The sequence below is a fragment of the Leptosomus discolor genome, chromosome 6, assembly GCF_034619465.1.
Source record: "Leptosomus discolor isolate bLepDis1 chromosome 6, bLepDis1.hap2, whole genome shotgun sequence".
Classification (NCBI taxonomy): domain Eukaryota; kingdom Metazoa; phylum Chordata; class Aves; order Leptosomiformes; family Leptosomidae; genus Leptosomus; species Leptosomus discolor.
The window spans coordinates 47522510-47549049 of NC_141396.1; the positions used below are offsets into that span (position 1 = coordinate 47522510).

Below are 26540 nucleotides of genomic sequence, written 5' to 3' on the forward strand. Positions count from 1 at the left end.
GGCTCCACTTTTACACCAATTTAAGATTTAAAGCAAGTTTATCTCACTGGGAAGGGCAGGGTATCTTGATTCAGACTTTTCAGAAACTAGAACATCTGCGTACAGAATTTTACTCAACTGTCACCGATTCCCACCCTTGAAAATTTTATTTGTAGTTTAGAAAATATCTACATATATACTAATACCTACAACAGTATATTTTGATTTTATGTAAATAAACAAACTTTTTACACAGGGCAATATATCCAAAAGAAACATATAAACATAGCTTGAATATATGCTGAAATGAGAAGTTTTCCTTTAGGAGGAAGCAGGATATTACCTGTCCCTTAAACATAAGGTGAAATCCTGGCAACACACTTATCACAAATGACTTTGCTGAGCTCCCTGTTAACAAAGCCAAAGGGAGAGGCAGGTTTCAGTCCATTTTTCTGGTCCATGCTCTAGCAGTCAGGAACATAGGTTTAAAAGAAAACTGCACTAGATTCAGAGGTATTTCAAATGAATATTTGATATTGCTCAAATACTATTCAAGTATTTAACATGAACGTGCTTGATTAACTTACATGATTTTAAATGGTCAAACTACATCTACGAGCCCACAGAGCAACAGCTTTTCTAATATTTGAAAGTCTGACCCACCTGAGCATAACAATGGTTCTAGTGCATTTGACAAGTAAATGATGTTCAGCTGAAGTAACACTTGAAGAGTAGCAAGAAGAGTTCTACTAATAACCGACAGTATACCAATAATGTAAGTAGCCCAAATCAAATGCAAATTATCATTAAAATGTGACTAAAAGCAGTATTTCACACTATGTATCAGAAAACACTACAGTAGTGAGAAACTGGCTAGCACAGAAATTCACAGCGTAAGAACCTAACATGTCACACACGTGTATATATACCATAACATGTAGAAACCTAGTTGGTTCATGCTCTAGGCCATTTTGTCTTTAAATGCAGAAGGCTGGTCCATGCACAACGGACTTTATAGTTGAGTCATAAATAACAAGATGCTTTGCAACCTCAAGCATGGCGAAAGACATTATTCCCCGTTTGTTTAGAAGTAGCAAGCTTAGTGTTTTGCTTTTTTTTTTAATTTTAATTTTACTTTTTTAACTTTGCAACAGAAAATAATGATCTCTGGTGTTCCTACTCAGTACTAAAAGTGTCAGACTCATCTGATGAGTTGACAGAAAGTGTCAGTGTTTAGACTGAAGCGTTCACCATCTGTCTGAGGTTGTGGGCCTGACTGCCACTAAAACAAAAAAAGGCATCACATCAGACAGGGTAAATGAATGAATGCAACTCATAATTTTGGACAGCAACTATAATTTACAATTGTCAGGACTATTATTTACAATTCAACAGTTCTAATTTGGAGTTGTTATATGTACTTATATGCTGTTTCTATAGTAACTTCTCCTGACACTCCTTCAAGTCTGGTTCAACTTTTAGTTATTTACATATTTCTAGTATATAGCCGTAGGCCTGGAATTTGATCTTTTTGGTTTTACTATCAATAATTTTTTGTAATATGATATTACAAAAATAATACCGTGATTTGTGTAATAATATTGTAAATTGTGATGCACCTAACTTGGTTCTTTTGCAAAATGCCACGTGATATTGCAATAGAATTCTACCCAGAAAGGAGAAATCTAATAACTAAGCCAAAATAACTTGTTTTATTTTCACTCCTATCAAGTTACTAGCCATTCTGTTTCCTGAAAATAACCTGATTTCTAAGGTGTACAGTCATGTCCATTATAACTCTGGTTAATTAAAAACCACGTGATCTAGACTTGGTATTTTAAGACTCAACAAATGTTTACAGGCTATGCACACTTCCTGCTCCTTTTGTAAACACCTAAGTATACAGACTGTGTAACTATACTCAGTTCCTCATAGCTTCATAGAACAGACAGGCTGTTGCACCTTCAGACAGATGGAGAGAGGAAGGATGCAAAGAACTGGGTGGGTTTGTGGACTATACATCTCCATGATCTTCAGTAGCAGTCTACATGCCTCTTTCTAAGCTTTTGGTGACTTTGCAAAAAATCATTGGTACTTGGAGATAGATTTTGAAGGTGTTAATGGGAAAACTGCCCTCCTACGTTTCTGTGCTGACCACGCTAACTCCCAGATGCCTCATTGGTAGCTTTGTAGCTCAAAAAGGTGCAAGTAGAATGAGTGCTGTTTTGCAAGTGCTAGGAATGAAGACTATTTTGATGAATGAAAAACATACCCAGTCTCTCTTTCTTCTAACTTGACATGACCCCCGCCCCAGTACTCTTTGTTTAAAGATAGCTGTCCTCTTGTATTTATTGTCAAGCAGTTCAAGCAGCCTTGGAAAACATTCGATAAGGCTTGTTTGGTCCCTAAGCAAGGCCAGAAGTACTTCCAAGGTCTAGAATGATCCTATCAGCTTGGAGCTGTTAGCCTTAATAAGGAACAGGTGAGTAAATATTATGGTTTAAATTAAACTCATGCAGAATGTCAACCTGGAGAAGAAACCTGGAATGAATTTGTAGAGGGGAAAAAACAAGCCTGAGAAAGAGAGAGGAAAAGAGATGATCTGCCATAAATGGCATGAATTTCAGTCATAATCACATCACTGGAAGATAATCAATGCCTTCTTGGGCAGGTGAAAGAGGGTGCAAGATACTGAAGGTTTACAAGTTACTGTTCATAATGGATGGATGATCTAACTTCAAGTCCTTTGGGGGTACTTGATCTCCAACAAGGGAGGTTGTGTCTTTAAAATTCACATGAATTACCTCCCTAGTCTTCATGCACCTGAGAAAGGTTATTCCTCCCAGAATGATCCCTGCACTTCGTAACAGTGTCTGAACATGTCTGCATGCATTCTTCCTTGGAAGGCTGCACCTTTCAAATACAGCTCTGCTCTAAGAGCAGTCTGGCACAGGGTAGGATGTAAGGCATGTCACTACGAGTCCCAGACTACTCCCAAACACAATCACACCTGGGCTGTGAAGCACATGTAGCTGGGCCAGAAATTTTCACACGCATGGTGACTGCTGCTGGTGATCAGTGAACTGAAACTAGAGAAAAGCTAACAAGCAGACTTTTCCCTAAAAATCCCACATTCGGTACTTTTGTGTGTAATGACAATTAGCTTCTCTAACTGTAGCAGCAATTACAATTAGGAAGATACTGGGCAGTAACCTAAAGATGTAAATCAATACAGGGAACTTGACATTTCCTCTGTTGGCAGAAGAGAGTATGCCAAAATAAAATCAAACTCAAGAGAAGTTGCTTTATTGACAAAGATTTCCACAGGAGTACTGGTGCAGTATCTGAAAAGTCTTGTACTACTGCAACTATGCCATCTGACAGAACTATGAAGTTACCTCCACACCAGTGAATTAGATGGGTCTTGGACTGGCATCAGTTCTAGTTGGAATGGAATAACTCACATGCAGATTATTAAGTTCTCCTCTAAAAAAAGGATACTCATATTCAAACTCCTTAGTAGGAACAGTAACTGGCCTGTGTAAATACCTTGAACCTTGCCCAGGATTATCTGGGAGACAGGTAGCCGTCCCAAAGTGAAACCACAGTAGGGACCATTAAGGAGCTCAAGTACCAGTGGATGTTATCTGGCATTGCATTGGTTGCTAGGAGAAAGGCAGTCTAAGGCCAGTCTGTGTGGGATGACATATTCAAGGGAATTATTAAAACCCTTCCACCAGGTAAATAGGTGTCACTAGTTCTCTAGACTCTGTCGGGCAGGCTAAGATAAGCTTCACTTGTCTGAAAAAGATCTAGAGAAATGTGAAGACAAGCTGCTGTGCCTAATGATTCCAAGCATTCAACTTTGAGCAGCAACACACAGGACAGAGCACCAGCCATCACCAGAGTTAGTGGGATTTGATTTATATTTTCTTTAATTAATTAAAATTATTTTGTTCAGTACACTGCTGAAGATACTGAAATTAATTTTATTAAAAAGTCCAATAATTAAACTGTCTTTGTACTTGAGTTTCTCTCCGTTTACAACGCTTTGTAAAGTGCTCTCAAAAGTTCTGAGACAAAAAGAAAATCAAGTCAGATCTTTATGCATCTTTTGGAGGCACCAATGAGAGCTTTCTTATATGGATGCTTTTCCAGTATAAAGTGAAATTAGATGCCTGGTACAGATAACTTTCAGATCATTATTCCTTGTAACCTAGCCTATTATGAATCCCAATTTCTGCAGCTTTAGAGCTTATTCAGACAGATCTCAGGCTAAGAAAATTAGCACTGATTTTATTAAGGCTTCTTGTATTTCTCAAGTTCTGCTCTCCCTCGTGCCACCTACACAAATTACACACTGGCACAGTATGACAGCTATCAAGGCTGCTTTGAGGGATCTCCACTGCTCACTTTTGACTTTACAGTTGTTTATGGAGATTAACATTGGCAAAACCTGGTTTTTTATTAGCAAGAATTTTACATTAACTGTATCCGATTTTTCTTTTCTCATACAATATAATTTTAATTGTTTGAAATCTGTTGTTAGTGAAATACAGAACATTCAGGGATCAGACCAGGAAGAAAGAGGTCATCTGCACCATTCATGTACACGTACACAGACATCTCCAAGCTAGTCCAGAATAAAGTAGCTTCGAGCCTGGGAGCCCGCTAGCTGAGAGAGCGAGCGTCTTCCTAGTAAGGCAAAGGAACTTATGGCCTCCAGGTTAGTATCTCTGTATCACGTCAACATATCATTTTACATAAAGCTAGCTTACATGTTTAGAAAAGTGCAGCCTTGTGAATTCCAGACATACAATAAATTGCTCATGCAAAAGGGAAAAGGTCTTAAGTGACACTTTTTCCATAATTATCCATTTAACACTTTTAACACTCTAAAAAAGACTGGCATTATAATATTTAAGAAGAGATTCCAGACCCTGATAATAATTAGTATATTACCTGATGGTATTTCTTCAGTATGTTGTGCATTTCTGCTACATCTTCACTTGTTATAGTTTTGATGATATATCTTTTGTCGTAAGATGTATGAAAGCGGGCACCACTGCGTGCTTGGGAATCATTGGCAAGGGGTGCACTTCTTGTCAATGAATTCTGCCAATTGATGTAAAACAAACAAAGTCAGACAAAAATATGCAACTTTTAATTAGAAAAAATATAAACCATTTACATTTTTTTTTTAATCTTTTTCAATACATCTGCTCCGAGCTGAATTCTGCAAAGCATGTAATCACAGACTGTTATCTTGACAAATTACTTCAAAACGTTCTGACAGCTAAAGAACATTTTGGGGAAGGTACTGCCCATCAGTGATTCAAAAGTCATTCTCAATGCTAAATAAGAATTTATTGCACCTTTACACACACATGTTATCAGCTTTGGAAAGAAAGCATACCGTAATGAAAAATCCAGAAGGAACACCGTATTACACCACAATAATTATAGAGGATTCATCCATAGTAACAGTATCACCTTAAAACTGAGCAGGATTTGCTCTTGAGCCAGTGTGATCTGGCATAAATATGATCACAGCTAGATTTCTGAGTTCTAGTACCAGAGCTATTCCAATGATTTCATATCTAGTGTTAAGCAAGTAATACTACTGTACAGTATACCTTCTTTTGTAAAACAGACCCACCTTCCTACAGACTCAAGAGAAGATTAGTTAATGACTGCATAGTAGTTAGAAGAAAAACTGCCAGAGATTAGTGACTGATTTTTAGACTGAAGCTTGAGACTACTTGTGCTTCAACAATAGCAAAAGCAGCCTTCCGCTTTTTTTTTCAGAAAGAAGTATTCAGATTAGATTTCTTTATATTTAAAACCAGTAAAAATAAATTAGACAAAGCATAACAACTTGCTTTTGGCTGGAAATATCTTTCTTTACCAGTAAAATTTTATGCCAGTTGTTACATATTTGAATTACACAATTTTTTTTTTCAGTAAGTAGTAGTAACAGCAGCACAGCCACAAAAAAACACGTTTTCTGTTCTTACACCCCATGTGTACTTCCATAAAAACGGACCATACTCTGAAAAGGTTAAACAAGTTAATTACAGACTGCTGGAACACTTTTTTATGAAATAAACTTGTGCCACCCATGTGGTATTATCTCTACCGGCAGCAGAACCACCCAGCTCCTGCTATCGTTCCTCATTGTAGCATACTGCACAAACAGCTGTTGCTAAATTGAAATACACTTCCCCCCTTCCCACACTTACACAGCATAACGTTCTCCCTGCTACAAGAAAAGCCATTTTCACAGAAAGTTTTAATAAAATTTTGTATATAAATGCTGCAGATTACTCAACCAAAAAAGTTCAGGTCCAGCAGCTACAGAATATGACATATTTGTGAGGTTTGAGAAGGCACCGTGAACTAAGTCACAAAACAGATTTACACTGGAAGCAGGATGATGCTTTCAGAAAGTAATTACAAATAGGCTCAGTCTACCACAACCAGGTACCAAATCCATAAAATTTTATTTTTATAAGAGCTATGTCTTGTTTGGAAGCTTTACCATTGATAAATCTGTTCACAAGCTCCGTGGACTTCAGCAGGAGCTGGACATGCAGATGCAACTCCAGTGACAGAAGGTTATTATAAAGTATTACTATTATAAAGCAATAACCTCAACCAAGAGATGAGGGCAACTATAGCCCCTATTTAAAAAGGCACTTGAACACATACAATTGTCTCCATGTTTTGGAGACCAATTGACTTCAACACAGTTAAACCTTATCCCAAATGTGGGATGCTTTTTGAAATCAGTTTAATATGAAGTTAAAATATTTTCCCACAAGGTTACTTTATTCAACTGAAATACTCAGTAGTAGTAGGAATAACAGTAAATCACCTAAAAGCACACAGCTCTACAGGGTCTTATTAGAATGAAAACCTTAATTATGGCATATAGCAGAAATAAATCTTTGTGCACTTCTCTGTCTATATTCATAGGCTTGTGCAATGAAGTAGAATCATTACTGATGTCTATGATAAAAAGTGATGTCTTTCTCCACATGATATCGAAGATACTAGAGAAGGGAATTTAAGTATTACTGCAATTTTCTTTACCTGTTTTCAGATGTTTCCTATTCAAATTTATTTCCCACCACTCCACCACTGAAATGTTTTTATGTCCTGAAGTCTATTCAACAGAACAGGTATCACAAATGGATTGAATTTTCTTAATGCTACACTTGATACCAGTACACCACTAATATTCAAATTGAATCACAGAGTTAGTCATAGAAACCATCCTCTGCAGAAACCCTCTCTGTTCTAGAGGACAGGACTTGGCTTTGTTTCCATCAACTATATTTAATAGTTTAAAACGAAGAACTGATAATAAAAGTTTTTAAAAAATTGTGCGAATTCAGCTACTTTCATCACACACTAGAAAATAGGATGTAACAGAACAACTACTTTTAATTTTGAAAAAAACTAAAGCATGGGTAATCACTACTGTATGTAGTGAATTAAACTACTGCTAAGTTGTTGGGCTGTAATTCAATTAGCAATAATAAAGGCTACTGGGCGATTATTTGTTATTGTTCACAGCAGAAAAAGGTGCATTATTCTGAGGTTAACTATTGCAGTAAAGCAGTAACAACAGTTTTCTGAATCTATTTTTCCCAGAGAACCCTTAGTCTTCAAACTGTAAGCCATGTGGTATAAATCTTGAAAGAAATTAATCTGGGGGGAGACTGAAGTTGTTTTGTTATAAAAAGCTGCAAAAAAGTGTACTTTGTAGTCTACCACCGAACCTCTGAAGGAGGAGGAAAAGAGGGGAGATGGGAAGGAGGACCTGAATTAGCATTATTCTCCAAAATTTCAAATACTCTTAAGGTACATTTTAACATTCTTCACCAAAAGAGTTGTCAGATTGGAGTGAAATTCAGACCTGGGAGTACTCAGTATGAATGAAGTGTCTTGCTAGCAATGTCTTGACTGAGATAGAACACATGGGAGATGCTTCTTCTCTGGACTTTTCAGTTGCTGAAGCTCAGTTACTAATTCCGTGGCCAGAAAGGGACAAAAATAACCACTTCTGACTTCAAACCTTCTGAATGCTATTCCTGTAACTATTTGCTCTTTTATATTACATCTGCCTCCTTTTGTCCTCATAAGCACTATTTGCACAGGAGAGCTCTTCTACGTGTTAGGCCTTACAATAAAGTTTGTTCTGCTCTCCAGTAACCTCCTGTCACACCATCATTAACCATAAATATCTAGTATAGACATATATTTATGTAGGAACCCACCAAACCAAGTATAAATTTATTCAGACTTTTTTAACCCTATGATGCAATATGATGTGGGGAGAAACAGTGACAAAGGAAGAGGAAAAGGCTGAGATACTTAGTACCTTCTTTGACTCAGTCTTTAATAGTAAGGCCAGTTGTCCTGAGGGTACCCAGCCCCTGAGCTGGAAGACAGTGACAGGGAGCAAAATGAAGCCCCCACAACCGAAGGAGAAATGGTTAGCAACCTGCTACACCACTTAGACACTCGCAAGGCTATGGAGCCAGATAAGACCCACCCAAGGGTATGGAGGGAGCTAGTGGAAATGCTCACCAAGCCGCTTTCCATCATTTACCAACAGTCCTGGCTAACTGGAGAGGTCCCAGCTGACTGGAGGTTAGCAAATGTGACACCTGTCTACCATCTACAAGAGGGGCCCGGAAGGAGAACTGGGGGAACTACTGGCCTGTCAGCCTGACCTCTGTGCTGGGGAGAGCAGATCAAAGCTGCCAGGTGGAAAAGATCTGGGGGTGCTGGTCACCAGCTGGCTGAACATGAGCCAGCAGTGTGCCCAGGTGGCCAAGAAGGCCAACAGCCTCCTGGCCTGTATCAGAAATAGTGTGGCCAGCAGGAGCAGGGAGGTGATCGTGCCCCTGTAGTTGGCACTGGTGAGGCCGCACCTCAAATCCTGTGTGCAGTTTTGGGTGCCACAGTACAGGAAAGACATTGAGGTGCTGGAGCATGTCCAGAGAAGGGCAATGAAGCTGGTGAGGGGTCTTGAGAACAGGTCTGATGAGGAGAGGCTGAGGGAACTGGGGTGTTTAGTCTGGAGAAGAGGAGGCTGAGTGGAGACCTTATCGCTCTCTACAAGTACCTGAGAGGAGGCTGTAGTGAGGTGGGGGTTGGTCTCTTCTCTTAAGTAAGAAGTGACAGGACCAGAGGAAACAGCCTCAAGTTGCACCAGGGCAGGTTTAGATTGGACATTAGGAAAAATTTCTTCACCAAAAGGGTCGCCAAGCACTGGAACAGGCTGCCCGGGGAAGTGGTGGAGTCACCATCCCCGGAGGTATTTAAAAGACGTGTAGATGTGGTGCTTAGGGACGTGGTTTAGTGGTGGGCTTGGCAGTGCTGGATTAATGGTTGGACTTGATGATCTTAAAGGTCTTTTCCAACCTAAATGATTTTATGATTCTATTCTTGATGCCTCTAAAAATATGGATAGAGTAAGCAATTAGAAATTCTGACTTAAAAAGAAATAACAGCTGTTATACTTAGAGAACGAACCAACTAGTACTCCTTTTATCATGCTTCTTTCATTACAACTCAGGCTAGACAGAAAAAAAGAAAGAAACTAGTCAGATTCAAATAGAAATTAATGAATTTAGTCATATTTTAAATGAACTGGAGGAAACCTTGTAAAGCCACTGGCTTTTCACTGATTCTTGTTTTTTTCCAGCAATAGCTTTTTTTACTAATGGAAGCGAATTATGCCCGGTTGCTAACTATAACGAAAAGTTAATTTCCAAATATAACTATCATATTGAAAATGTTGCTAACAAGAGAATATAATACATCTGTAAATAATTATTTAGCATACACTTTACTGTTTCTTAATGCTTTAATGGGTTAGAAATGGTGATTTATTTCTTAGTAGATGGCTATTTTATTATTAGTTTTCTACATCAAGCTTAATTAAGAATGCATACAGCTATCACTTTACCACATGCATATTAATTTGTTAGATTAAACCAACCAACTTTATGCTAAGCAGCAGCTTTCTATACATGCACAGGTAACCCAAATGCCCTCTCTACAATATTCTGATTCTAGTAATAAATTAGAGCTTAAGATCAGATGTTTAAACATTAAACACATTTAAGATAAAACTAACCTCTTTGACGTTTTACTTTTACTAACTCTCCACTCCTGTGAAAACTCTCTCAATACAATGCTTTCTTCAGATACAGAATGTAGTTCTTTTGAACTTTGAAAGAAGGTGGAACACAAAGGACATTGTTAATATTATATTTACTGTGGTTTCTTTTGATACTTGCATAAGTTTAGTAAATAAGTATGGTTTTAAAAGCTGAAAAATAAGTTTAATTACATCATATTGTACCTATTACTAGTAATTGCATTACCACTTTCTTGTGCTGATAAATGCATGGCTGAGTTTTGTCTGTGGCCAGTTTTATTTATAATGGTTAACTCTCACTTCTGTGAACAGAGAAAAGTTCAAATTCCTTCTAAAGTAAAGCTTCCAGATACCATACAAAATACCCTACCTCTCAACTATACAAGTTATATTTGTCTATAGTTAGAAATCAGTCTTCAGTGAAATACATATGCTGTTGCCTGATCATCACAATGAATCTTTAAGTAAACAGATGACAAGAATTGGCCTGCACTGGTACGTAAAATTTAGGGGCTTCAAAGAGGGAACAATATGGCTATTTAAAACCACTAAGATCCTTCCCTTTTGATGCAGGTGAAGCTAACTTACCTGTTTGACCCAGACTGTTAAGTAGAAATCAAAGAATTTTGTGCCCCGTTCAACCCTGTCAAATACTAACAAATTAACAGTATGTATATTAGAAGTGAAGAGATTCTTTGTTGGAAAATGTTTCTCTTGTAAGTTAAGAGACAAAAATGCCAAGAAGGTCCTGCACTTAAGCCACTTTGAAGCACAGCCACCATTAAACCTGTAAGCGGCAAGAAATCTCAGCCAAAACTATCAGTAACACCACATCTGACGTCCAATATGCACTTTACACTGCAAAGACTGTGGAAACTTTGTGGGGTTTTCTCTTTTAAAATTAGATGTTGGACATATGTAAATAAGTAAAAAAGTTTAACTTATCCTGGGGTTATCTAACCCAAATTTTTAAGTCAATCATCTTTATCTTAATGCAGACAATAATAAGAAAGTTATGTAGTAGTGCTCATTGGACAAACTGAAAATATGCATTTATTTGAATTGTACTGCTCTGTAGTTCCAACTGCTATCGGACGCACTGTATAGACTTGCCTCTTACTGTCAAATGCAGTTTTGTGAGACAGTGCACAGTAAAACACTCCTGTGATCCAGATGATTTTGCCAGAACATACAGATAAATTTCAGCGATGATTTGTACAAAAAGTGAGTAAAATAAGTTGTACTATAGACATCTATGCACAAATGCCTTGTGAGAAAAGCTGACTGAAGCTGCCTAAAGAGAGCAGCGTAGGGCTTTTCCTCTGCTTCCTTGGTCAGCACTGAACTGAGCTAAGGGAGAGCTATCGCCATCACCATATCTCCTTAGGTGAGATGCCTACAGTGAACTGGGAAGCAAATAAAAGAATGAAACTCAAGCATCTCCCATCTTCCAAAAGCAAAATACAAGCAGGGTTGAGGGAGGGGGAAAGGAGAGACAGAGAGAGATAGATCACAGCAAATACCAGATTCAATTCCCTCTGGCTCTGCTTCTTAATTAGGGGAAGACTAAGTGGAATATGAACAGATGGGAAACGAGCCATTCCTCACTTAGCACAGATCTATGAGCCACAAAGCCAGAACAGGGAGGATATCCTTTAGATATAGATAAAAAAATGCCCGACACTTACCCTCCAAGAGAGGCAGGTTTGATAATCTAACAGCCCTTTTACCTTCACTTACTGCTACTGCATAGCAGTGACACAGGAACCAGTGGAGCATGTATCCAGCTGTACAACGTTGGAGCAGTAGTCATAAGTTAATAAAAATCACCTGCTTGTACTACAGCATTAGTGAGCACAAAACTCAAAGAGAAGAAGGTCACACTGCCCTGTCCCCTCCAGATTTTCCCAGACTTCTCCACTCTGCCACAGCGTGCCTCGGTCCTCTAGGACAATTAAAACATCTGTCAGCCACACATACCCTGTTCCACTTAACAGCTTCACTTAGCAACTCACTGCAAGTCTCCTGCTCCAAGTGTGCGTGTTCTGTCAATTCCCCATTCACCTCTCATTTGTGAAGTTTTAATCTTGTGCCTGCTGGTTTTTTGGTCTCAGGAGAAAGAAAAGGTTTGTACTTTTTAAGTGTGAATACTTTTATGAGGTCATTTAAAGACTATGCTAAATTACTTGTGTAATTACTTATACAATTGAAGACACATTTAATGTGCCAAACTCAGAGATACCTCTACTAGATAAATTTCTCTTTCACATACCTCCCTCTCTCTCCGAGATACTTTCCCTCTGAGAAATCACTGGCTGGAAGTCTCACTGCCCTCACATATATCAATATTAAAAATATCACATATATTGCACTGAGTAGCAGGCAACCAGAAATACTCATCTGGTCTTCAGTGCTGAGAGGCTACAAATCACAAAGAATTTGGCCCATATTACAGAATTAATTTCTGGTAAAATAATAAAAATACAGCCTTAAAAATAAATGGGTAAAAGCTACGCCACTTACCAGTATTTCATTTCCCAAAGAGTTCTTGATACAAAAATTTAATCAGCACAGCTAAATTACATATCATAATTTCACTCAAGAACAGTGTATTCTTTAGAAAATTAAATAAAAGGTTACTTAGTTTTACTATAGACCCACTCTCTTCCCTCAGCACGTTTTTCCAAAACTCTCAGCAATCTACACAGAGTTTTATTTCCTACAGTAAATACACATTAGGTAAGGAAAAAGTATTTTTCCACTGGTGCTCTTAGGACCTGATCCACAACTCTTTGAAGTTCACAAGAGCTTTTCTGGAGCCTTCAACAGAATTTCACAAACTAGAAGCCAACGTAACCATTACTCAGCACAAGCCGTTTTATTTCTCCCAGCCATTCCTAAACTGAACTCCAGTCTCTGCTTTTGGTCAAGGTACAACTTCCAGAAAGGCAGTCTTGATTTTTCCAACTTTAAAAGATAAAGATTTGCCACAGCAGTTTTTCTACTATTTAATCAATTGTGTAACTGAAAACGTGACTCTAATTTTGAATTTGAATCATTTCCTTTTCTGGTCATGCCTATTTATTCTTTCCTAAAGTACCTAGTACTGGTTTTTTGCAAGGATACTCACATAGTAATTACTTCTCAATTCTAACTCTTGCAAGTGCAGCAGGTCAAACTCTGTCGCTCCCACCACAAGGCATTCTCTCTGTCCTTGAATTTCCTCAACGGCGTTTTTTCTGTATTTTTTTCTATATCCAAATTTTCAACATCCTTTTTAAAGATGACTAGCACTAAAACTATATAAAGTATTAGCTTCAGGTATAAAATAAACAGATGTGAAAAAAGTTAGAGCTCTTTATGGTCTTATTTTATACCTTCCAATTTATGCACCCAAGGGTACAGTTACTCCTTCTAGTCCGGAGCTCACATTACTGCTAAATTCTTGTCCTCTTTGACCTGTTGTTCCTTCTCAGAGCCACTACTTCCCTGAATGCAGCCTTCACCTCTGTAGTTCTTCACTCCTTGTTATCCATAAAACTATCCATCTGACCATATTAAAATGCACCTCATTTGGACAGGCTCAGAATGCCAAGTGGTCACAGTAGGTTTTGTATAAAATCTTTGTCTTTATCCCACTTTGCCATTTGGACAGTCTTTGCATCTTCTGCAAGTTTTCACTACGTGAAATGCCAACTGCTCATTGACAATTACATTTTGATTGTTGTCATTTAATCATCTATTATTTACATGGTTTTTTATTTTTCATTACAAAGCCCCACAATAATTGCAATTTAAAAAAAATCAAAGTCATAAATTATCAAACCAAATAGTTTGTAAGAGGCACTCTCAAGAGTCCTTAGAAGCCAGCTAAAACACCACCTAATGCTTTATCTTTTGATAGTCTATTTTTACCTTGCACATCGGTCAATAAAAATAGTAGCCTATTATAGTTAAGTAACAGTAACAATATTATTGATAATGCTAGTTATACCAACACCAGATATCAAAAGGAGTAAACTGATTTCCAGAGAGACTTTGGTTATTTCCAAGAACAACAAGTTAAGCTGTTTGGAGCTATTTTTTCCAACTGAAATCATTTTTGTGAGGAAAACACATGGAGTAGAGCTATAAAAGCACAGGAAAAGCTTGTAACCCCCCCCCCCCCCCCCCCCGCCCCGTAATTGCAAGCTATATTTGTAACTGGCGAAGTATTGCCCTCCTCTTCAAAGACAAACTGCTGGTGAGGCTCTTCCTCCTCTGCCCACTTTGCTTCAAATGTTCACAGCACGGATATTTATCTCCACAGTGGGAGGCCAAGGATTAGCCACAGCCTCCAAGAGGGTGGAGAGATTTAAAGGTCAATTTAATTAGCTCATTCTAATCTCTTACATGTCTAATGTCAATGTCATTGTTTTCTAAGAGCTACTTTAGCAGACAAGATTATATTTTAGAAACTTTGAGCACGTGAACTGTGTTGCATGTAACACAAATACTTCATGTAACTAATGTAAAAAGGAAGCCTAATGAAAATTGCCATTGAGTCACAGCTTTCCCTGAAAAAGAGAAAAAGGGCAACAGGAAAATTCTGGTGATAAAGCACGGAGAGCTTTGGAAGAATAGTAATCTTTCAAACTGACTGGCTTAACAGCTTCTCATTGATTTAGATCTTTCCCATTTCACGATGTCTGGACAAAGGCAAACAACCATTTCTGGTGCTGTGATCTCATCCAAAAGTCATGGAACGCTAAAGCGAGCTTCACAAGCCCAACGTACCCTGAAGACAGATCAGATCACATCCCAGGCTACTTAAGAGTGCCTCTGGGCAAGCTTTGCATGAACAAATAGGCAAAAACAAGTGCACAGATGATGCTCTGTGATGACTGAAATCATAGGTCAGTAGAAAAGCCTGGCAGTGGTTCATCACTGCTAGAGAACTACATACACATGGTCTGGCTGTTCTTCTGTGACAGCAGTTACAGTGGTGCTGCCTGGCCTCTGCACAGCTCCTCATGAATACAAGCTTACAGCTCTCCTGTGGTGGGTTGACTCTGGCTGGATGCCAGGTGTCCACCAAAGCCGCTCTATCACTGCCCTCCTCAGCTGGACAAGGGAGAGAAAATAAAATGAAAGGCTCGTGGGTCAGGATAAGGACAGGGAGAGATCACTCACCAGTTACAGACACGGGCCAAATGAACTCAACTTGGGGAAATTAGTTGAATTTATTACCAATCAAATCTGAGTAGAATAATGAAAAATAAAAACTAAATCTTAGAACACTTTGCCCCCAACTCCTCCCCTCTTCTTCCCAAGCTTAACTTCACTCCTGAATTCTCTCCCTCCTCTCCCCGAGTGGTGCAGGGGGACAGGGAATGAGGGTTGTGGTCAGTTCATCACATGTTGTCTCTGCTGCTCCTTCCTCCACATGGGGAGGACTCCTCACTCTTCCCCTGCTCCAGCATGGGGTCCCTCCCACAGGAGACAGTCCTCCATGAACTTCTCCAACGTGAGTCCTTCCCACGGGCTGCAGTTCACCAAACTGGGTCCCTTCCACAGGGTGCAGTCCTTCACTAACAGACCACTCCAGCGTGGGACCCCCACAGGGTCACAAGCCTTGCCAGGAGCCTGCACCAGTGTGCGCTTCCCACTGGGTCACAGCCTCCTTCAGGCACATCCATCTACTCCAGCATGGGGTCCTCCATGGGCTACAGATGGAAACACTGATGAGGAAACACAATCGGGAAAGACTGATCTAACACTGATATGTTTAAGAAGTCTGGTGTGCAGCAAAGTGGTAACATAGGCTACAAGTGCATTCAGTGGTACAACCTCACCTTGTCTTTGGCAGCTGTATGGACAATACTCCACGATGACTTCTTGTCAGCTCAAAAGCAGGGCTCTCAAAAGACCTATGGTGAATGTCATGGGACCTCCAAAACACGAAAACAGGACACTGCCAGTGCTGTGGTGCACCCATCAGAAATACCAAGTCCCTTCTATGATCTTGTTAAGAAGTGGATGTACACATTCTGAACACCTATGCACATTTATAAGCAAGTTGTATCCAAGGAGTGGTGAAAGGCTAGAAAACTTTGACAGAGAAAGGCAAAACGCCAACTTTTTCTTTTTGCAGTGAGTTATCCTTCCAGGAGAAAGGCTATGGGTTCCTTGACTTGGTTGAATGAGAGTTTAATGAATAAAACACATGATTCTTTCCTAAATCAAGTTATCCTATTGAGACTGTAGGTCTGGATTTGGAGCTGTCAGCTTAAGGCATGCACTTGCTTTGGAAAGAGTTAGGGGTCTTTTTCTGGGAGCCTCTCCCCTTCAGCCCTGCAAAGCTTGGCATGATGCCTTACTTTTAACAGCTATCTCCGTAAGAGCTCAGGGAGTGCCTATCAGCTCACTGTTTTGATGTTGCCAGAACACACTAAATTACTTTTTTCTGGTTCAAATACCCAGTTGTGAATGATACTTAGTTTAGGCAAGGAACTGCTGAAAGCAAATCAAATGATTTTTCTAGGGAAAACTAAGAGAAACCAGAGGTTAAAATTTCTGTTGCCATACACACTCAGGTTAAGTCCCACAGTCACCAAATTCTTATTTGGGTTCACACTTAAGGCACCGAATCCTAGAACATAATATTCATACTACAAACTTCATTTTTTACATGCTGGAAAGACCACAAATGCCACAGTATTTGTTAGTACAGCTGGCTCGCCACCTTACCACTGCTACTGCCTACGCAAACAAGTCGTTAGCCGTTCTGAACATCTTGGTGCCAATGTTCATTTGGGATCCACAAACTGTATGTTTGGATGCAGGAACTTCATCTAACAGATAAGATCAAGAACTTCTCATGCACTGACAGTCTTACCATACTAAAATGATCAGCACAGGAATTTTCTGTTCAAAGACAGTTATTGCTTCCAGGATTTTTTAATGCATTTTATTAAACATTCAATGAAAAGATCATGTCTTAGGAAGAAGATCCAACTCCTAACATAGTTGTTGCTGAGTTATTGATTGCTGACCTTGTTGTCTGTAGTTTCATGCTAAACATGACTTGTTCCTTCCCAAACCAAGGGCCAATAAACGGAGGCATGAATTTCAGTGCAGAAGCATCAGCACAGAGCTCTGATTAATATTTATTTGTCTGAAGAAACAGATCATCTTAGATTGTAAAATAGCTTTTAAGCTCTTAATATGATATCGTAGGATTGGATAAGTCACACAAAACAAGCAAAAATATTCATAGGTTGACAAGAATTTCAGTGATCTGAAGTTTAGATACTTAAAAAGAAAATTATGTTAAAGTCTGACTTCTGAAAAATGAACAAGAATTTGCTCTATTTTCCTGATGCCACATTAGAGTCTGGACTATAAATCCTTCTATAGAGAAAGCTGCAAGAGATATCAAAATGCAAGGAGATGCTCATATCGGGAGAAGTGAAAGATACTGAATTCATATGGTTTGTTATTAGGGAAATTGCTTAAAAGCAGGAATTCTCAATTTTCATTTTAGATTTCACTCTTTTATATGGAAAAATGCACACAGAGAAGCAATAAGCACCTCTAAATTAACAAGAACTCACAGATGATCTGCCAGAAGTTCTTTATGAATTGTTTGTCCTGTAGAGAGAATGTCTACAAACTGTCCCTGCAGACAGGCAAAGTCAGATCTGAGCCTGTCTCCTATTATGCTAAGGACTAAAACTTTAAGGGAAATCAGTTGTGCTCTCCCCCATCCCCAGCAGAAGGCTCATTACTTACCCTGGGACATTGGTGCCCTCTAGTATGAGCAATTGTATTTTATTGGTCAAGAACCCAGCCTCCCTCTTTTGCCTAGCAGAATCCAGATGTAGGATGCAGCAATAACTTTAAGCAAGAACAGATGTGTTGGAGCATAACAAAGTAAGTTTCCCTTTCCAGGGCAATAGCAACAGAAGCATTTTAAGTGTAGACGATGCTATTTTTCTAGAGTTCATTGGGGGTCGTTAAACTAGCTGCTTGCCTGCTAATCTCTCATAATTTTGCAGTTTACAGAAGCTAGTCCTGTAATTCTTCTGACCGAACTCTAGTCTTTGATTTTGTGAGATAAGAAGTTATGTCAACTGAGTTGAAAAGAAACTCTGAAGTTGCAACATCTACCCCATATATTTGGGGGGAAAAAAAGCGGTCTTTTGTAGAATAACTTGTGCAAAACTAAACTAAAACTGAGGGGGAACACAGAAATTAAAAATTAATTCAGGACTTTAGTGAGGCATTTACTTTGACACCTGTTTTCCAATTCTTTTTTTTTCTTTTCTGCTAGGAACAGTTAATGTTCTCAAGTATTTTCCTGTCAACAATAGAAGGATCTTAAGAGTCAAAGATTCTCTTTCAGTGAAGTAAGATGACACTAACAAAAATACAAGACCAAGACAATTTACCCTATCAAGGCAAAATCTGTCATTATTTAATGCTCTGGCTTGTGGAATTACTTTGACACTTTAAAAAGTTATCTTCAACCTGAGATCTGTATGTACTTACTTGTAACATAGAACACCACGAAACAATAATCTCTCTCCCTTTGATAATTTATAGTCCATGTAAGTGGTTAAAATGGCCTTAAAGGTTTTCCATCATTCAAATGCAATTTTCATTCATGATGCAATAAATATCTTAGTAATATGTGATCACCAAGAAGGAAGATGGACGTTTAATAAAAGATTTTTTTTTTTTTACATAAGAACAAAGTTTTTTAACCTAGACTGAAGACTTAATTTGTCATACCAAGTTTCTCCAGGCAACCTCTGAATAAAACCTAAGGTTTAACTAACTTCATACTGTATTTTCTATGTTGCTGTCCATAATAAAGAACGAATCATCATTCAGTATTAGCAACCAAACATGTATGTCCATGAAACTTTAATCCTACTTCAGTACCATCAAAATGTCTTGGAGATGCCCAACTAGCTATGGAAAGACAGACAGAGGTACCACTGATTACCAAAGATGCCTCAAAAAAAAAAAAGAGTTGGTTTTCATCACGTGAAGGGAGGGAATCCATTATAGGAACTGTATTTGCCATTACTAGAAATGGTGTCCTGTAAGGCACGAACCATACACAATTTAAGGAATTGTCCTGACTCTTAAGTCAGACTACTTGTAGGAAAAAACCCTGCTCTTTGAGACTTAAACTTCTCTTCAAGGATGAGAAGAGACCTCTGTAAAAGAAAATCCCTGTATTAACCATTCCATATGTGAACTAAGCCTCTGTGTTAAGCAGTCCACAAAATTACTGTAGAAAGCGAGTAACAGAACGTCACGAATTAAAATGAGTATAGCTCAGTAATTGGAAAGTACGCTACAAAATTCTTTTCATGAGGTAGGGACGAGTAAGCACTATTTGCCCTGTAGAACAACTCATCAAGGATATCTGCAGAACATTTGGAAAGTAGAAACATTTAAAATGAATGTTCTTCCTGATTGAAATGGATGTGTCTGACTAACGAACAATGTAATTTGGTTTATCTAAACCAATCATCCTATCTTGCTCAACAATGGGAACGACATTGTTCACAATTGATTAGGACTCCCTTCCTGAAAATCATCATATAAGAAAAACTATCCAGAAAAAGTAAGTTGCTATCTCTTCCATGAGCTTTCCTTCAGTTCAATACTGCACGGGTTTTTTCCAATTCATGTTTGTCTCCAAGTATAAGACAACCACTTTAACCAACATTCATTGGAATAACTTCCTTGATGACCAAGATTATCTGAGAAAAAAGTATATACACAGTGGGTCTCCCTTTGTCAGACTAGATTCCATTTTTAAAATCACAGAGAATGTAACATTAAAATGAAAGCAACTTCTACTTTTAACAGGGATAATCCCTATCCTACATTTGGGGTGATGTGAATTTTCGTTTATGTTTATTTCTGTAAAAACAATTTAATTTTGAAAGTGTGTTCAAAATACATTACTACTTTGAGCCTTTTAAAAAAATATTTAAATCTGAACAGCCCAATAGTAGAATAAGAATTCAGAGTGATAAATTGCTTTGGTTAAGGAAAAAAAAGAATGCAGACATTGCCTTCCCTTAGATCAAAATCAGTATTAAGTATCTGCTGTTTTTCACTAAATATACTTGAAATACCAAAGAGCATTGAAGTTTTTTTTCTAACAAATACATAATTTCATTGAATCAAAAACCAGGATGTGGTTACATTCTTATTTTGGATTGTTGTTTGGTTACATTTTCAAAAACCCCAAAACGCATAGCTACAAACAACTATTTGTTTTTAATCTGAAAATCTAGACATTTTATTTAGTGACAGTCTTTTAACATTGTTTTATCATCGTTACCATTAGTAAACCCAAGCAGCAGTATATTGTAGTTACAACAGGAACTTCTGTTGTAGAACAGCAGTGCATACAGAAACATTTCATGATGTTGTGGAATGCAACATTTTTGCTCATGCTAAGTTTGCCAGCCTTCTAACATGTATTTACTGAAATATAACTTTGATTGCCTAGTCATGTCATCATCCTATCTTCTGAAAGATAGCAAACATGAGCTGACACCAGAATTTTAAGTTTAGGAGTAATCACAATGTTCCTTCCTCTTTGACACACTGATCCCTTTCCTTTGTCAAAAAAAAGGAAATTTCATATAAAGGGATCAAATAACTTCCCAAACAATAGGATCCTCTTTGGTCCATCAGGAAAAATTGAACCAGAAATGCAATTTGGTATAACTGTTTCAGCTGTTGGCCTGAGTCTTGGTGTATTTCCTCTTAAGCAGTTCTTCAGTAAACAGGTTAATGAAAAAAAAAAAAAAAGATCACACAATAGGATCATGACAGCTCTACCAAAGGAAACAAACGCAACCCTCTTCATCTACCAGCAAAATATCTTACCAAAGTTACAGTGGCCAAAACTACAGAGATCCATAACCTAATCTCCATCTACATGCCTGCAAGCACGTTTTAACCCATCTATGCACTTCTAACCCATTGCTTTGATACTGAAAAGGGGAAGGTTGGTAAAGAGGATAGTTGAAGGAGTTAGATGTAAATTTTGGCTGCAGTATTCTATCTGCTCTATGTAGCACGAATGGCAGTGTTATAGTACAAACACATTTTGTACAATTCGTTTAGCTACTTGAAACCATTTATTAATGGTTAATCAATTCTCTTAACATATCTTAGTCATAAGCTACCAATACAATTGCAGCCCACATAAAATAGCAAAAGAGCACGACAGGGAGCGGCGCTGGGTTACGCTGCCAGTGCTTGTTAGGACAAAACATCTTGCAGTGTGACTGCAGAAGGAATTATCCCTGTGACTGAAACAACGTGAAACATTAGAAACAGTTAATGGAAAAGGGAACTGTCAGTGAGTACTGACAAATCAGATTGAAGCAGAGTTCAAGAACTTTCTTTTGCAAAGACAGAAAGAAGCTTTGGCTGCAAGGAACAACCCTGCCAAATCTAGAGCAATTTCTTGTTTTGCTGTATCTGCTCTATGCAAGCCATTTGTTTCCAGATCCTCTTAACAACAGGAAAAGGAGACATGATGAAGCAGTATGAAGTTGGCAGGCCATAGATCACTTTCTAAACAAAAAGAGCATGAAGGGGAAAAAAAAAAAAAGGCTGTGGTTATTTCAGAAACCACATCTCTCAGACACACCACTGAAGCAACTGTTACTTAAGTGACCCAGCTGAACATAGCATCTTTTGTCAGTAGCGTCCAGACATTATTTTTTCTTCCTATTGCAAAAGGTATCACTTTGCAGTTTTAATAACATGGCTTATGACTGGGAGGACTCTAACGGGAAACACAGAGGACTAAAGATAGCAGAAGGAATCAGAAGACAGCTAGGGCAGGCAAAGAGGTAAAACAGAAATGTTCCGCTTGCAGGTAGGGGAAGGAATAGAAAGAATGTCTTGTTTTTCTCTTAGTTTTACTCCAACTTACACAAAAAGAAAAAGTTAATTTCACCAGATTGGACTGCTTAATCACAACCGCAGCATTACTAACCTTTAAAATCTCTACATATTATCAGTTTAGGCATTTTGAAACTGAACTTACCTGAAAGTCTTGATCATCAATTCCAAACCTCTCTCTTAGATTACGGAAAACCATTGGACAATATTCCTTAAATTTGAAATGACTTGGCATGTTTTCTCTGAAAGAATACAAAACCAAATCAGCTTCACTCACCTGCATATGTAATAAGTAACTCTAGACTATTCTGTCTAAATTCTGTTCACACAAAGGAGGGGATAAGGAGATTTACAATCTCTCTTCTAATGCTTTCTTTTTTTTTTTTTTTCCAATGAGATTTGGTCTCACTGAGTTATCTTCTTTTGCTTTACAATGTTTAATAAATTCATACATATTTGTCTCCAACAAGCTATTACATAACTGGATGAAATAACACAAACGCTAGTTTGATAACTTTGAACCTGGACTCAAAAGCAGAAAAGAATGCTTTCCCATTACCCTAAAATTACTTCAAAGGTGAAATCTAAGATTGGATTATCCAAGAATTACTATACCATCTGTGACACCAGAAAGTACTAATAGGGCTAAAGCTTTAAGAAAATTTGACTCATCGGTACAGGAATAATTCTAATATCCCAGTCTTAATTTTAGACCTATACATGATAAAAGTTATTTTTGACCTTTGCCACAGAACAGAAGACCTAAAGTAGCAGAATTCTTCCTTTTGCTGAATATATTCTTGATAAAATTCTACACAAAACAGCACTGATAGTTTTGTATGCCTGTACACACTGTTCATGGTGCATTTTAGTTTTAAAAGAGGTAGATATTACATGAAATCATCTTAATACTTTTAGAGCTTCTATATAATCGATATGATTTTGTATTATTGATTATAAAAAGCTGAACATTATTCAGCTTTGATGTATGCTTTAAATTCTCATTCTTGTTCAACTATTTCATTTATTAGAAAGTACACGCACATGAAGTTATGTTTTTAAAAATACCCAAATAAATGCTTATATCAGCCATAAATAATCCCAACAAGAAAGAATCACCTTCAGTATGCAAGATACTTATAAGGCAATAATAAACCATATGGAGGAAAAATACTACCCAGCAGCCCTTGCTGTTGCTTTTCAGAACAGCACAGATGGTTATGTTTATCACAGGATTAACTTAATCATCAAAACTTCAGTCCCATGAACTGAAAAATAACAGAGTTCATAGTACTGCATAAAAATAATCACTGCCACTATCTGCTTCTACAGAGAATTGTTACTTGTACTTACTTGTTGAAAAGGTGATTGTCCACCTTTATCTTTGAGTACGCTTTGAAATCATCTGGCATCAACATAACAGGGATTTGAACATGGCTCAGTTCATTGATCTAGAGAAAAGAGAATATATTTACTTGCTGATGTCTTTGCAAAGATGCTGCATATCTCTTAATTACGAAAATGTTATTCAGTCTACTAATTCTTGTGTATACGTCCTGGGAGTGAATATAAGTAAAAGAAGAACACAAACGCAGTTTTATTCTTTCCAGATTAGATGTGATCAGAAGATTGACACTTTGGAAAAGAAGAAACAGCATTCCATATTTATACCACATTCAGAAAAAAAAAGTGCTTCAAAGCACACCTGGAGCGTACTTTTTATGGAAGGTCAATGAGGATGCCAGCAAAATGGTCTTTAATCCCAACACATTGTTCTTATTTTGTCAATTGAGCTACACTTTCCAAAGATAATTCAAATTCTATATTTCAAATTACTATCTACCTCTGCAGCTTACAAAGTGGTCTTACATGTCTGTGTCTTGAACTATTTTATAGACAATAAGGAAATTTCGCTTACATGTGAATGCACACAGTTTGGGCAGAGGTTTGTTTCTTATATTAGTGAAGAACTCAGCTGGGTTTTCGCAACTCACAGCATTCAGGCACTTTTTTTTTTTGATTGTTCAAGTCAGATGAACTATTTAAATAGCTAAATTTTTGCTTAGAAATAGATGGAGAAGTTCTAAGATCCTTATTTTGTTATATGTACGGAGACCATCTATTCTTTCTAGCTTTGAAATAAATATTGTCAATCTTCTCAAGAATAGGATTTTTCATATACATTTGAAATCTGCTTTTGACCACACCTTTATAATAAAATGTAGATAACTTCCGTTAGCTAGTTGCAGGCATGTTTTTATTATTGCATGTATTAATCTACCCCTACTTTAGTAAATTTTAATGAAAACATGATAAACATAAGACAGAGGATTGTTAGCTTGCAATGGCCCTTTCAAATCACAAAAGAAATACTCACTATAACAACAGTCACCAAATACCCATGACACACATTTTTACCTATGTTCTTACACAGTGCTCTATACCCTGGTAATGCATCTCCATTTATCCAGTCCAATATTTTTGCTCATACAGAGCACATTTTGCTTCAGCAGGTTTCTACAGGGTTTAGAGGGAAAACCTACTCTATATGAATAAAAATGCACACTAGGGGTGGATATAGCAACACTGGGTACTCCTCTGCTCTTCGCACTGCCCATCCAACACTGTTTTCTGACTAGAAAGCTGTTAGTTGCCTGTAAATGCTATCCTGCTTAACAAAGGCTTTTGGAGAAACCTTCACTGAAGCAGCTACATGTTATAAATATCAGAGGAGAAAAATGCACTCACTGCAAGTATGACCTTTCGCAGAACTGAAATTAAACAAAATAAGAAAACATCACTTTTCAGTACTTTGAAGTCCCAGTGATGTTCCCTGCCACGTCTTATTTTTATTAATCAGATCCCTGCAGCCGACATGAAAACTGATAAAAATCTGTTGAATTTATTTTACAGAATGCTTCTTCAGAAAGCCCTGAAAAGCTCTAGATAAAGGCATGGCAGTTATATAGCAGAGCGAAGAAAGGAAAAAAAGATGTCTGGGATAGGCTGGATATGCTCTGCTCCTTGGAGTTGTAGGGAGAATGCTCTTTCCTCCTTCCAAAGGGAGAGAAAGAAGAAACTCCAGTAGATTTTTGAAAACATAGCTGTACAAACCCAATAAATCATAGTGACACCTCATTAAATATGACGTGAAATAACAAAACATTGATCGAAAAATCACTACACGCTCTTTACTACAGTTGATATGGCCGTACATCAATCTCACCCTGAAACCACAGGGCAGGTTCACGAGTCCGCAGAACTAGTCTAGCTGTTGTACAAATAAAACTAGGGACAAGTAGATACATTACGCAGAGATATGAAACTTTCAATTTGCTTACACAGAATAATTACCTACTCTTTCAGATTGCCAGATCATACAACAAATTCCACACTTGAAAGAGGGATAACTGAGACCTATATGGCATGTACATTCTAGCCAAAAGTGATCCCAAGGACATATTCCATTGAATACTGTCAATAAAATTGAATTCGGACACCTTCAGTTATCCGGAATAATAGCAAATTTGTTTGCAAATTTGGATTTTAGATTATCAAAATTGCATTTATCAAATTTTCACATGCATTTGCTTTCTTAATTTGCTGATATAAAGTGTCTTTGGATACATCTATAGACTTGCTTTCATGCTGTAAATATTTAAATTTGTGCTATAATATTACAGTTCTAATTGCACCTGTAAGCCTTACAAATGCCATCTGCATAGTGGAATAACATAGCCAAATGTGCTCATATTTGCAAACTTCAGAGATTCCTTTATTCTGAGCAAAAATTCCAAAATAATTCTCCTAGGAAGTTCTCTACAAGATTTGAATGTATACTCCCCCCCCAGCCCCCAAATGAGTCAAAAAAAAAAAAAAGGCAGAACAACAGATGGTTTGGGTCTGGGTTTTTGGTGTGGTTTTTTTTTGTTTGTTTTGTTTTGTTTTGGAGGGGTGTTGGTTTCTGGGTTTATTGGTTTGGATTGGTTTTGGGGTTGTTTTTTTTTTTGAGAGTCATCCAACTCTGAGGTATACAAAAGTAATCTCTCTAATATTTTAAGGAATTCTTCTCTAGCAGAAGAGGAAAATAAAGCAGGTGATGAACCACAGAAGAAATGACCTTTGGTATAGCACACCAGCTGAGTAATGGCACGTCCCAGCGGCACAGGCCATTAATTAATTTAAACCTTTCAAGTATAAGATCTGGTTCTTTGTGCAGAAGTACATTTTTTGGATAGATTTGATGAGGCCAGATTGGAAAGTGAACACAAGACAGAAAGGAATACCCGTGTCATTAGATCTTGGTGGAAACTGGAACCACGTTGTGGGGGTGGGAGGGAGAAGAAACAATATCCACAACTCCCCCACAAACAGCTCTTGAAAAGCTAAAAGGGAAAGGTCAGAGGGATCAGTTCTCCACTTTGCCATGACCATGTAAAGAAACAAT

At 37.8% G+C, this 26540-nt stretch overlaps 1 protein-coding gene across 1 annotated transcript in view; it reads right to left on the reverse strand.

Annotated features, from left to right (window-relative positions):
* The window catches only part of PIP4K2A (phosphatidylinositol-5-phosphate 4-kinase type 2 alpha), a 115550-nt gene that overhangs the window by 28795 nt on the left and 60215 nt on the right, over window positions 1–26540 (reverse strand). The window contains exons 2-4 of the mRNA XM_086466330.1: window positions 23447–23544; window positions 22239–22335; window positions 4942–5094 (exon numbers count right to left, since the gene is read on the reverse strand). Coding sequence (XP_086322456.1) covers window positions 4942–5094; window positions 22239–22335; window positions 23447–23544 — 348 coding nt within the window. The remainder of the gene's footprint in view (window positions 1–4941; window positions 5095–22238; window positions 22336–23446; window positions 23545–26540) is intronic.